Here is a 13,900-nt window from a genome sequence, read left to right on the forward strand (position 1 = left end):
AGATGGTCCGTCGTCCGGAGTGATGTGTGGGTTAGTGGTGCATAGAGAACTTTCACACAAATCGGTCGCGACTCAATTGAATAATCGGCCTTCGACCACGTACAGTACACACGACCACTTGTGCTCGGACGGGCGTAGGACCACCGACCGGACCGACGCGTCGAGATCTATTTGTATAGCCACTTTTGGATTTTCTTTAAATTAATCGCGACGTCCAATTGACACAGCGGCGCATCCGACAATGGGTAGTCAACCAGCGAATAGATACGTCCATTGTGTGGCCATTCAGCTCTAGTTGATCGCGGAATTCGGGAAGATTTGGGAACATTAAGTTTGAAAAGGGACTCATCCCTCGACTGCTCGGTCTGATTGGCACGTTTCTCACGTCACTTTCGCTTGCGCGCCTTGCAGAGTTCTCTACGTCCACGGGCTGCACGTTTCGCGCACAGCAGGTCACCGGACAAGTGGCAGCCATGGCACAACGCGTCGCGACTGCGGCCACTTCCCCTACGGCTGGGAAAAATGGGCGCACACACCGCGAGGCCCATGGGGACGGTGAACTCAAGTATCACTTACCGTAAGTTACCCCTCAGCAGGAGCGATGCCCCAGGTGGTTTGCTGGCGTGTGTGCCCGGGCTCACTCCCTCAGTAAAGGACTTTCCGTGATTCGAGCTACGAGCTCTCGGCCCTGCTGCCACATGCCGTGACGGAACGCTTACCGTCGTAGCGTGGCGAGGTGAAAGGACATTCGTCGCACGGAAATTCCGCCAGGCTGCGTGGCCAGACCAGGGAGTGAAGTGCCGTGAGACGAAGGAAGTACCAGCATCCACGCATCGTCGCATTTCCGCGAATCGATCTCTAAACTTTTTTTTTTTCCACAATATGTTTTCGATACAAAATGCGGGAATCTTAGTGGGCCATGACCATCGTGGTACCTTTTGCGTCAACTTAAATTCGCCTCTTTGGTCCGTCTGTAGACCAAAGAGGGAGCTCGGCGATTTTTGTGGATTAAATTAATGCACACCAAACGTTGTTCTCGGTGACATTGGCCGCTACTGGTGCTTATAGCGATGAATATGTGGTGACCGCGTGGGCCGTGTTCCCGAGCTCCGTGAGCCGAGTGGGAGCACACCGTGGTTTGGCCCTGGAATCAACCGTAGAGAAATGGATTCATCAGTTTCAATTAAGTCCAGACCAGACCATCTCTCTGTAGACGACCTAACCTTGGTGACGTGTCCGTGCAATACACAAGCTAGGGTTGACTTTTTGGGAAAATTCATATTTTCGCAAGAACACATTTGGAGCACATGTCGAGCGATCATCTTAAAGCGATTAACATCAACCATAATATGGCGTAGGAGAGGGAATCGTATCGCTGGCCGCCAGTAATGCACACATTTCAATTGGGCCACGGGGGACCGCTGGCGAGTGATAAATGGATGCGTTGGCCGACCGGCCCGACCGGCCTGATCGTGGCCACTTGTTTGCTCAATAAGAAAATAAGTAAAGTAGATAAGTGCAGTTGCGTTGTGTTGCGTGGTTTGTTTACGCAGCTTATTCCTTCGCCATGCCATGCCACCCCGCCAGTGACCACCATGTCTCCTCCTACTCTTCCACTATCACTCTCCCCTGGATTGTCAATTGAGCTCAACTCAATGCGGCCACGTCTTGAAGCGCGAGAAGAAGAAGGTGACCCTCTTTTACCCTCGCGCACACTCTGCGCATCACCGGACATCTCTGGCAGTGGCCAAAAGCCACTAAATTGAATAATGGGCCCCTCCCTCCTCCTTCCCGAACCCGGTTCCACCCGTTTGTTTGCATACAAAAAGCCAAAACGAAGATGCGAGCGAGCGAGCGAGCGCGGAGTGGAGAGCGATCTTCCTGGCTGGCTGCGCTATAAAATCGTTGTCCGCGGCGTGTTGCGTTCGTCAGCGATAAGTTTAGCAAACAGGTCAATTGCGGTCCATGGCGCAGTGAAGCAACCGAGACGAAGATGACGACGACGACGATCAAACCGAAACGCCATAACCACAAAACACTTCACAAGCCGAACGAGATGGACACGATGGACAGCTGCGACAAATGACGGGCAACGATAAAACATCAAGCGCCGTAGGGTTGTTTCGCTGTCCCCGAAAAATACAAACCCCGTATCAAACACCGTATCTGGTGTGGTCAAAATAAAGCCGAACAAAAACACTCGTCGGAACAGCATGTGCGCCAGATAGAGAGAGAGAAGGGGCCTTGGATTTTCGCCAAATTAACACTTTGCAGGGACCCGCAGCTATCAGCGATGCCGATCATCGTGCCGCGGAGCAGCAGCACGCGCTTATCGCGCTGCAATCCCACCACCACCACCCCTGCTGCCACCACCAGCATCACCAGGCACCAGGCCACAACGACAGGCGACACACTCGGCCGCGAGATGGATCATAATATTTTCGCATGAAAACAATTCAATAAATTTAAATTCAGCTAATGATGCTGCTGCTGCTGCTGCTGCTCTAAAACACCGGCTGCTACCATCATCATTGAGGCCAAGGGACATCAGAGAAAGGAAGAGTGGTAGGCAGTCCATGCTGAACGAGTCGTGACCAGATGGACTAATTTTTGGGCGGAGATGTTCCTTTCGTGTCGTGTCTAGATTTATCCTTGAAACGGGATTGTGTCGGGAGCTTAGGAAGGGCGGATGTGCGTCGTGTTTGAGGTTGAGGTTGCCGAATCCATTTCGAAGATGTCAATATTGATGTCTTAATTATAGCGGCGAGCGAAGGAATCCTTCGGGCTATCTAGCAGGACTTTTCTGCCCGGCGCACGGTCGCCGGATTGGCTCAATTATGGCCCAACGGTCTCGGAAATCGGCACAAGTGGTCCTTTGGTCCTGTGGCCCGGTCGATGTGGAGCTGCTCATCAAGTTAATAGCTTAATTTCCTGTGATTGAGTTGTGCTGGGTGGATGCTGACCTAGGCCAAGAATTATGATTCTTATGCTTCGTTTCAGCCTTCTTCTGAACGCGTTTTAGGGATAGAATCAGGATTTCTTCCTTTTCCAAAATTGATACTGAACTGGATATTGATACCGGAAGTAGCTTACCTTTCTTACTTCCTTTCTCTCTAAATTAATAAGCAACTTAATGATGGTTAAATGTCATAATATTTCAAACTTCTTTGGGTCCCCCCACAGACCAGGAGGATGGAACGCATAAATAATGATTAAAATATTAGTTGCATCGAATTGCAGCTCGTAAGCACAAGTAGCAGCTGCACGAGAGACAGATGAATCAAAAATACATCCATCCTACCACCCGGTCGCGGTCAAACTGCAATCATCATCGTTCATATATCCTAGAAAGGACCGACCAACGGAGCCCAGTTCTGGCAGTACCCCCAAATTTAGAACAGGTTCTGGCCTTCGCTAATCACGGCCTTTTGCTCTGAGCATCACTCTAGCTAACATGCCAACGAGCCTGGACCGGAACGGACCGGAAAGTGGAACAGATTTGCGTCTCTCGATGTGTATGTGTGTCTGTGGATGCTTCCTGAAGACGATGAAAAACAAGGAACAAGGATCATGTAAGGGGACAAAGAGTAATGAAGACATTTAGCCGAGTGATTTCATTATGAATTGCTGGAGTGTGCCAGGAGTGCCAGAGCGCATTGAATGGAGTACATTTGGACACTGAACGAAGATGCAAACAAAGATGAGGAAGTTTACTTTAGAATTTGCCATTTTTAATTTAATTGAATCCTTTAGATTAATCCAATTCAGCAATAAGCATGAATTAGTCACAAAAGGTTGCTTTGTTTCAATAGTAAAAAAAATGTTATAATTAATTAATAACTAAACGATGAAATGTCATAAAGCATGAAAATTATGTTGCTGTAAATTGTAAAAATAAATCACAAATCAAATAAGCCTACCACAAACCGGAGGTGTTTCAATCTAAATCAACCCAAGCATAATCGGAAAGGAAATGCAAATAATACGCGAGAACAACACGCTGCCCTTCACGCTGGTTCTTTCTGCCTCTCTTCATGCCCGTGCTGTTGTTCCTTCCAACCGGGAGACCATAATTTCCTCCCAAAAACACCGCATCTCAACCTCGCCATCCAACAGCAAAGAGCAACAGGACGAAATGCGTATGTTTCCTGTCAAAATATTAACTTGTCCCGGGCACAGACACGGCCAGAAGCTTCCCCACCGAACACAGGGGAACCAGAATAGGAAGTGCCAAACATGCTGCGCTCCCTCACACTCGCCTCTCTCCTCCACAGGATCTCCACGGAACCAGAAAATCCCGACGAGCCAGCCCAACGAATGAAGCGAGCGACACCATCAAAGGATAATGGCGGGGGGACAACGAACCGTTTCCCCCATCATCATCATCATCATCACCATCATCATCATCATTGGCGTAAAGGATGTGCTTGCGAGGAGCAAACAGCGAACGAACGAACAAACTTCCTCCCTCTCTCTTCCGAATTTGCGCGCCATTTACGCGCCCGTTTGGTGTTTGGATTCCAGCCACACCATCTTCTCGGTCCTTTCTGGAGGGGGTTGGAAGTCCTTTTTCCCCGGCATTCATCGCCTCCAAACATTCGGGACAAGGGAGAGCGTTGATTTTCCCACGCAACTGGTTGGCACCCCCCTTCTATTCCACGGTTTGTTGGGGGGGTGGATGTGGGTCACGGAAGTCAAATTAAATCCCCCAACCACCGTGCCGGAAAGGGCCAACCCCAAAAGTGTCGATAATTTGTCATTCAGCTGCTGAGTGCTTCCGGTTGGGCTGGATTGCTGGAAAAGCCGTCGGTTCTCTGGAAGGTTTGTAAACAGTTTTTCTTTCGGATTGTTTCTCAACCCCCCCAAATTTTCCCCAAGTAATGAAGCAGATGTTTTAAATTGTTCTCACTCTCTACCGGACCTGCCCGACCGATCGAAGCAGGCCAAGCAGCAGGAGATGCAGCAGCTCGCGTGTTGCGCGAGCTGGTTTCGATATATTTTCACATTTTCTTCACCCATTTGCTCCCGCTCAGATTTTCTCACTTTTTTATAACTTAATCCTTCACTCTCTGAATCTCCTTATTATGTACAGCAACCCTTAAAACGCGCGTCTCTGGATAAGCTCCGAAAACATTGTACTACAACTAATTTGCTTAGACTTAGAGCAGGTAAAGGCAAAACTAAAATTTACTAATACTTTCGAGGCGACCCAGACACGCACCTACTCCCTTTCTCCTTCCTTCGACTCCGACTATTGCGTCCTTCTTTCGTTTGCTCATTAAGTCACAGCTTCGGTTTCGCGATTAACACTAACAGCTGGCTAGCTACTGGCTGCTCCTTCGTCCTGATCCACCACAAAACACAAAACATGGAGGGCAAGGGGGGGGACTTGGCTTCCTAAGTTGCTAACGAATGCTACTATCACTGGTCAGGCGTTTGCCTTTTTGTTGTGTATGAATTCCCACACGGTTCCCACCAACGAGAGAGTTCCTCTCTAGCTCTGTTGGCGCGATACGAGTGTGATCGGTTTGAAGATGGTCGGTGGACCACCGTGGCCAGTCGGTGAGCCCTGCGGAAGTGCATGGCCGAGCGGAGAGTGTTGCGGGTGTGGATGATGCGGTGAAGAGGAAGGATGATGCACGGAACTATCGGTGCTACCGGTGGGACTCAACTGTTGCTGCTGGTGATGCTGCTGGTGTTGCTGGTGATGTTGCTGCTGCTGCTGAAGGTGATGATGAGCAGCGGCCGCTTGCGCCTGATGATGTGCTTGGGCTTGGTGGGCAGCTGCGGCCGCGGCCGCTTGCTGGGCAGCCGCATGATGCTGGAGCAGGTGCTGGTGGTACTGGAGTCTTTGGTAGATTTCCGCCTGCTGCTGTGCCGGACTGGCCATCGAGGACGGTGGGGCTTGCGGGTGCATCGGAGGAGAGTTAGCGGCTGCCGCGGCCGCACCAAGTAACCGATCCATCCCGAACCCAGCGCCGACGGCACCGAGTGGCAACGGGAGCGGTATCGTCGGTGGTTTCGGTGCCATACTTGGTGCGTACGGTCCATAGCGGTACATCTGGGCGGCCAGGAGCGCCGTCTGAGCTTGCGCTGCATGCGACGGATACAGGAACTGTCCAAATTGGGGATACCCAAGCGACGGGAACATCGGACCAACGAGTGATCGCTTAAACGCAGCCAATCGGCTACGCGAAGCAGCCGTCGACCGGCGTCGCAGCTTCCCAGTTGATCCCCCGATGAAAACATCCTCGGCCGACGGGTCCAACATCCAGTAGTTACCCTTGCCCGGATCATCATAATGCCGCGGAACCTTCACGAAGCACTTGTTGAGACTCAGATTGTGGCGGATCGAGTTCTGCCAACCCTGCTTGTTGTCCCGGTAGTACGGGAAGTTACGCATAATGTACTCGTAGATTCCGTTCAACGTTAGCCGCTTCTCGGCACTCTGTCGAATCGCCATCATGATGAGCGCATTATAGCTGTACGGTGGCTTCTCGTTGCCCTTCTTCTCGCTACCATCCTTGGCCGGGCTGGAGGTGCTGCTGCTTCCGCTGCTACTACTACGACCACCCTCACCTTCCGCCTCATCCGATTTGTCCTTTCCGCTGCTGCAATCCATCGGTGGCGGTGTTCCGGTGACGTCGAGATCACTTTCCGTGTCAGTCAGATCGTGATCTTGCTCCTCGGAGCCGATCGGTGACGGGCAGGACTGGAGAGTGGGCGATGGGGTTTGCGAGGGTGAAGATTTCATCGTTTCCGGCAGAATGGAGTTTATGGAGAAGCTGCTCTTGAGCGGAGCCCGCGCCACACCGAACATCGTCGTCATTTGGCCACCGACACCGCCGTTCATCATGCTGGGCTCGATCTTAACCATACTTTCGATCAGCAGCGGCATTCAGAGCCTACTCATGCGTGCGTACCGCACACACTGCTGCACACGCTCACACAATCGCTCACACTGTCTGTCACTCTGACTGCTTGACTGCTTTGATCACTTGGATTGCTTGATCACACTAATCGTTCTGGTTCTGATTTTAGTTTCTTGGTTACAGCACACTCTTGAATGGTTTGTGTTTTCCCACTTTCTGTGTCTCACATTGGCTCTCACTGTCTGTCTGCGAATCACGAACACACGATGCGATAATCCTCGGAATGCCGTTTCGTAAAAAGCAACAAACAAAAACTCGGGCAACTGTGTGTCTCTTGGGTGGACATGCAGCACGATGCGGAGTAGCGGATGCGCTTTGGGAGAATTCAAGATCTGGACTGTGAAGATGCTTCCCCTCCCGGCCGCTATTTATACGCCCGGCACCATCCAATGGCGGAACTGGCACACACACCACACCGCTTAATGAATCCCGGCACGTACGCTCACACATACACCGGTGCATCCGAGGTGCGTTTCGACCAATCAACGTTCGACCCTCGACCAGTGCGCCCTCTTTCTCTCTCTCTCTCGCTCATGCGCACTCCGGGGCGATCGTACAATTTTGGGCATGACTCGTACACACCCCTTTTCCCGTGGTCCAGAGGCCACTGAGCGAGTCCTTGGACCCATTCAGGTACCTGCGTCCTTAGGGAATCCTGGTGCTGTTGCTGCTGCTGCAGCAGTGAGGGTCAGTTGACATTGAACATTAAGCTCAGGAGGGTAGGACATGCAGCGAAGGCAGAAATGACCGAGGGGGTAGAAGGTACGGTCGAGGGATGGCAAAAGTCAAATTCATTCTCGAGAAGATCGCCAAGAGCATGATGATGTTGGTCGAGCACCACCACCACGCGCCTCCACTACCACATGCGATGCTCGAACTCCGCCCTGTTCGAGCGAGATGGAGAGATTGTTGTTGCTTGGTGTTGTTGGGCAAATAGCAGTCCGGCAGTTTGCAAACGTGCTGCTGGCTAGTAGCCCCCGTTGTTGATGCGGAGGGGGGTTCGCTTCGATTCGCGGTACAGCACCAGTGCTCTCTCTCTCTCTCCAATGCGCTGGCTGTACTCGTCACACGCAAAATGGTGACCGTGTCCTTTGCGTTGCGGTGTGCAAAGCGCGAGGAAAATATTTTGAAAATATTTTTTACTTAATTGAAACACAACGAAAAGAGGGTATTCGTTTGCGTGCTTTGGGGATGGATTTGTGGTTTTTGCTGGAGGATTAGGATGGTGGATTGGATGGATTGGGTCTTTTGCATTGCAGTTTTGAATTTGTGGGGGCTGAAGGGTGTAGCTTAGCGGTTATTGATTTGGACCCTAAAATTGAATCGTTTTCGAGAGTACTATGAAACTTGTAGCATTGATTGTACTTCACAAATAGCATACTAAACATTGCCTTTCGAAGAGTTGTATTTAAGTTAAAAATATGAGAATCAAAAATTCACAACTTCGATTCCCCGGGACACGTTCCTTAAAATATCCTACAAGCATTTTACGTTGACATAGAAACCGATGATTTTTTCGTTAAACTCCAAACTTAAACTTTTGTGAAAAATAAATTGATTTGTGTTACAATTTTACTTATCATTATTATTCACTAAAATATATGTAAAATTTAAGCTAGTTAATGTTTGATGAGACTACCAGGTAAATGCTGTGCTGATGAAGTGTTCAAAACATCAAATGGATTACTGCAGTAGTTTTGATGCTTTTTTATGCTCATGGACGACGCGCAGCATATATCGGACTTTTACTTTGATTGTTATAAACATTTAAAGCTTAATCTTCGAAATAATTTGTTGTTTATTGTTTAAAAATCATAAACTATTCTTCACAGACAGATGACCCAAGGTTCTGTATTATTTCGATCATTCAAAACATCGATCTGATGTCCTTGCAACAGATTGTTACTTTACATCAATTCCAGGAAAAAACCAAACGAAATCAACCATAACGAAACGTGCATCATAGCTTAAAGGCTCTAGGTGGCTGGAAATTTCCAATGCTTTACCTTGGTCGATCACCATTCCTCTTGTAATGCAGCTGGCAGTCAACTCCCACAGCGCAGAGGGTGTTGGCGGACGATTTGAAAGTTAATTTCCGTCCATTGTCCCACCGCTGCCGGGCTACCATCAACTCCGATCCTCCGTAGCCTCTCCATTAAGCGCGGTGCGGTTGGGGTGTGGAGGAGTGTTAACATTTTGTCAAAATGTTGCTACGATCAACTCCCAAAACATATACTGGCACGGGTAGTGGCAAAAATATGAGAGTGAACTTGGTCGCAGCTTGGTCGCCTAGTCCACCCGGGAGTTAATGGATGTCGTTTGGCCGGTTTTTGGCGGGCAAAATCCGCCCCTCGTCGGTCGGCGAGGCGTCGAAACGCACAACAGCGATTGACTTTCCTAATTGCCGTCGATTGTTTTTTTCCTTTCTCGAGGATTCATGGGTACCTCGATGAAGGGGGAAAGAGAATCGTTTTTGTCTTCACAAAACTGTCAAGCAGCAATGTGATGATGAAGAGCATAAGTTTAAGGGGCCCGTACCCACCGCTGAAATAACGCATTCATGTAAGATGTATGTCAATTCATTAACAGTTAAAAAAAGAGGCAAAAAGAGTCCTTCACTGGTAGAATAATGGTTGGGTAGTTGATTGGAAAATGGTGTCCAATAGTTTGCCATTAGCATGTTCTTTCGTGTTCGAAATTGATGGAGGTCAAGCGCTTCACAGTTCGCCTGCCCACGGTTGTTACATTGTGGCCAGTGTTGTGGCTAAGGACAAGAGCCAAACCATCACTATTTACATTAAACACCTTTCAGCAAAACCCAGCAACCAACCAACGCTCGGTTTCGCGCCACTATTCTATGCTGATAACGACTTGTTTGTCCTGTTTTCTGCTGTCACTGTCACTGCCACTGCAAGGTCATTTGCGGGACCAGGGACTCGACATCTTTTGTCGAACAACAAACGGAATACAAACAATTCCAACATCCTTGAGCACAGAGCAGACCGAGAAAATGTCCTTCTAAACCGCAGAAGTATCGTAGTGATTAGTGTAAGACCTTCAACCATCTTCCCGTTGGAGTGGACAACTCCTCGGACTCGAGGTTCGCCCCGGAAGAGGAGGCCACACACCACATGTGTTTGTCCTTCGATGCGGAGTGAAACCAAGTGTCCTTGGTGGTGGTGGTGGTGGTGCTGGTGACGATGGTGTGATGAGCTGCTCTCCGTTCCATTGGAAGGACACTCCAGGGCATCATCATCAATCACCTAGTGGATGTCCGGGCATGCTAAGGGACTCCGGGATCCTAGGGGAGCGAAACATCGATTTGCATCGCTGTTGATCATTTTACTGTGGTCGGCTGCAAACTGCGCAGATTGAGCGAGCGAGCAAGTGAGCGAGCGAATGGCTGGCTGAGGCATTGGTTGTTGCTGACCGTGAGCCAAACCACCCACATGGTGGGACCCACAATAGGGCGACATGATTGTCGCTTATGAACCGTGAAAAGGGACCAATTTACGCCGGATTCACTCGCTGCGCTGCGACAGCGACGACACTGCTGGCTTCCGATAGCCACACCGACTGGACCTCCGGCAACGTTCCTTCTATCTATTCTTTCCACCAGTATACGTAGTTGCGCACAGGAGGAACACGTTAGTCACAGTCCCTGCAGCTCCATTCTAATAACTCACCATCGGTACGAGCGGAGGAACTTTCAAACAAATCAATTATCTTCCTCCGAACATTGGCAGCTCGGTAGACTTCGGAGCTTCCATAATCGGAACCATAATCGATTCGTTACGAGTAGTTAGAGTGCGGCGAAGCTCGGTTTCGGGTTCGGGTTGTGGTCCCTGAAATCCGCGTGGCAGCCAAAGCCGATGCCGTGAGCGAAAATATTGAATCCGAAACCGCCTCACAGCAGCACCATAACACACTGGCACACATGCCCGACACAAGATTAAGCCCAAAGAAGATCCGTGGAAGTCGGTGGAAAGTCGAAAAGTCAAGTCTGTTTTCCAGCTCTCAATCTCATCGCGGTGAAGGCGGCACGACATGAAAGACGTGACTGTCCCTCAAAGGCATAAAAAAGAAAGCCGCCAGCACCAGCAACAGCAGCCCCGATCGACCGAGATCAGAGAGAGAGAGAGAGAGAGAGGGAGGAAAATTGGGAATCGAAAGTCCAACATCATCATTCCGCTTCGGAACTTGCGCTACTTGGCCACACCGTTTGGTGTGTTCGTTCCACTCATTACCGTGCTGGGGATGTTGGAAACTGTGCTGACTTTATTTTAATAAAACATTTCAATTTGTGAAGAAGTAATCAGTTACAAGCAATGGCCAACCGAGGGTGTGACTGGGAATCGGATCGCTGGGACGCAAAGGGCACCAGAGACCGTCACAAAGAAGAGAAGAGAGAGAGGAAAAGAAGGAAAAAAATTAAACGAAAAAGGGACACCGTGTCTAATTAGGTTTTATGACAATATTATCACCAGAGTGTAGTGCAAGCGTCCTGCGAAACGTCTTTTGTCGACGTTCTGGTCGTCTTCATCGTCTTGGAAAAGACGCAAAGGGAGATCGCAGTTTGATGTCTCTGTTTTTTTTTTCGCTTGTTGAAAGGATCTTTCAGCTCCGAAGGCTACCTTGGATTTTCAAAGTGACGATGATGGCGATGATGAAGACGTGTACTTTTGAAAGAGGGAACACCGTTCAATTTGTGCGAAAGTTGTCTTCGTTCCGTTTCTGATCCTTTTTGGCTACGAGGATCGCACTCAGCACGTGAGACGGAGATAAGACCGAGACAGACTTGTCAGCGGGAGCATCGAAGACAAATGAATAATGTACCAGGATAATGTGGCCTCCCGCAATGGCCCAACCAGGCCCAGGACCGCCAGGGAGATGCGTCACAAATGCGTGCTTTGTGGCCTGGTCTGAGGCAGTTACACTTTGGTTCGATTATCCATGCTAATGACTGCCAATGTGTCACATCCGCTGCGGTAGAAATCGAAGACGTTATTCGCATCTGGTGGGAATGTTACCTTTGTCCCAGTGCTAAAGAAAAAGGATACGTTTAATTTGTGGCTTAATATGTGATTATCTTGCAGGTGATCTACATCGTTTTAAGCTTTACCCCAGAAAGAGACGATTAAGCGAGCACCAATTCCCAACCTGCAGCTCGTTGACTTTTTTTGCTAATGTGCATTCATTGTACCTCTTCGACAGCGAGCTGAAAAACGATCATTAGAGCAACTTTACCAACTACCTCCAATCGTCTCCACGTGGTAGAATGCTCAATTGATGGAATCCAGCGATCGTTCCAGCTAGCTGGATACCTAGCGAGCCTCTCGCGAAGCATGAACTTGAAAACTTGACTTTCTGCCCAACGCATTTCGCGTGCCCTTGAGCACCTCGCTGTACCAGGGGGCTTGCTGGCTACCCTAGACTCCTAGGCCTGATCGTGGTGCCTACCCATCAGTACGATTGGGGTACAGTCTCGACCTGACTCTGTCCTACCAGTAGCCGGGTAGTGGCAGAGAGATCGAGAGAGAGAGAGAAAAGGACAGGACAGGTAGGATCGCAGTCCGACTAGCAGGATTAATTCAATGTTTCTTCGCTTCGCCATTCTCAATAAATATTTGACTTTCATTAACGGCTACCAGAACCATGAGCCAGGCCGGTGCAGCGAGGTACGACTTAGTCTAGAGGGAGAGAAGATCTCGACAGCCAGGGGACAAGCTGACCATCGAGTCTACGCGTACTGGTTTGGGCACGGATCGACCGGATTGAAAAAAAGGGGCGGATGGTGCATTATGGGAAAAACGGTGGCATGCATGGAGAGCATGCGTCGTCGTTGGTTCGCTCGCTGTAGCACGTACGCGGGTGTTAATTGCACGCAGCCGAGCTGAGCGGGTGCAAGAAAGCCAAATCGCGCCAAATTATTGTGGAGGTGGAGGCAGCGAGTTGACTTTTGCATTGTTCTGTTTTATGATGGTGTGGTATCGGTTTTATGGTGGGGAAAGTTATTTGCGATCGTCAGCAAGCAGTAACATGATGTCCTAGGGGTAGCGAGATCTGCTTATGAGCTATGCTGTTATATGTATTAATGGCTTCGCTACCGTTTCACTTCGGGATGTTGGCGTTTACTTATTTTATCATTTTAAAACATATTGTCATAATCTAATTCTAGTGTTTTAAATACGTGCTGTCTTTTAATTGAAATCATTTGTCTATTTTTTGTAAAAAGTGGATTGAAACGTTGAATTTTCAAATCATTTCGAGGTATAATCGTAGTAGGCTCTACCTTAAACGTCAGCGAGGTATATCCTCCAAGCAAGCCTTGACTTCTATTGGGTACATACCCTTTAGGAGTTCATCCAAAATTATCAAACTTCATTCATCTGCCAGATAATCTTGATGGATTATCTGAAGAAAATAAAATGCTCCAATAACGCTTAAGTGGTTACCTCCAACAACTCCCTCAATAGACGAATGCTTCCATTAATTCAACATCGCTTTTGATGAGCGCTACACGATGATATCCATTAATTAGGGCTCCCATATTTTGAAATCAATTAGCTCGAATCGACGAAATACCAACAAATAAAAACATAACCACCATCATCATGAACATGATCATCATCAACAGCCGACATCTTCCTATGCCAACGAGGAATCCAGGAACCGCAGCAGCAGCAGCAGCAGCCGGCATCTATTTGTTTTGGCATTAATTCGTAGCCGCCAGAATCACCGGAGTCAGGGGTCCCCTGGGCCTGGGCTGCAGTCTGAACGCCACTCGCTCCCAAGGGTCCCTTTTCGGTGGTTTTTTTTTCAATTTGCGCCGTTTCATTAATCTCAACCCCCGGAACGTCGTATCGTCTCGCCGGTAAGGATGTGATCCCGTGGGCTGGCACGATGTTATCCTTCAGCTCGTTGATAAATCGTCCACCGATGACACATCGCTATTGCCGGCAATGACT

General features: G+C 49.1%; 1 protein-coding gene across 1 annotated transcript; it reads right to left on the reverse strand.

Annotated features, from left to right (window-relative positions):
* Positions 1 to 4,994: 4,994 nt before the first annotated feature.
* LOC126569935 (fork head domain transcription factor slp2-like) lies at positions 4,995 to 7,189 on the reverse strand. The gene has a single exon (XM_050227355.1). It carries the CDS (start codon positions 6,896 to 6,898, stop codon positions 5,495 to 5,497), a length of 1,404 nt encoding a protein of 467 aa, XP_050083312.1. The 5' UTR covers positions 6,899 to 7,189; the 3' UTR covers positions 4,995 to 5,494.
* Positions 7,190 to 13,900: the final 6,711 nt, after the last annotated feature.

Source organism: Anopheles aquasalis, chromosome 2 (genome assembly GCF_943734665.1).
Source record: "Anopheles aquasalis chromosome 2, idAnoAquaMG_Q_19, whole genome shotgun sequence".
Lineage (NCBI taxonomy): Eukaryota > Metazoa > Arthropoda > Insecta > Diptera > Culicidae > Anopheles > Anopheles aquasalis.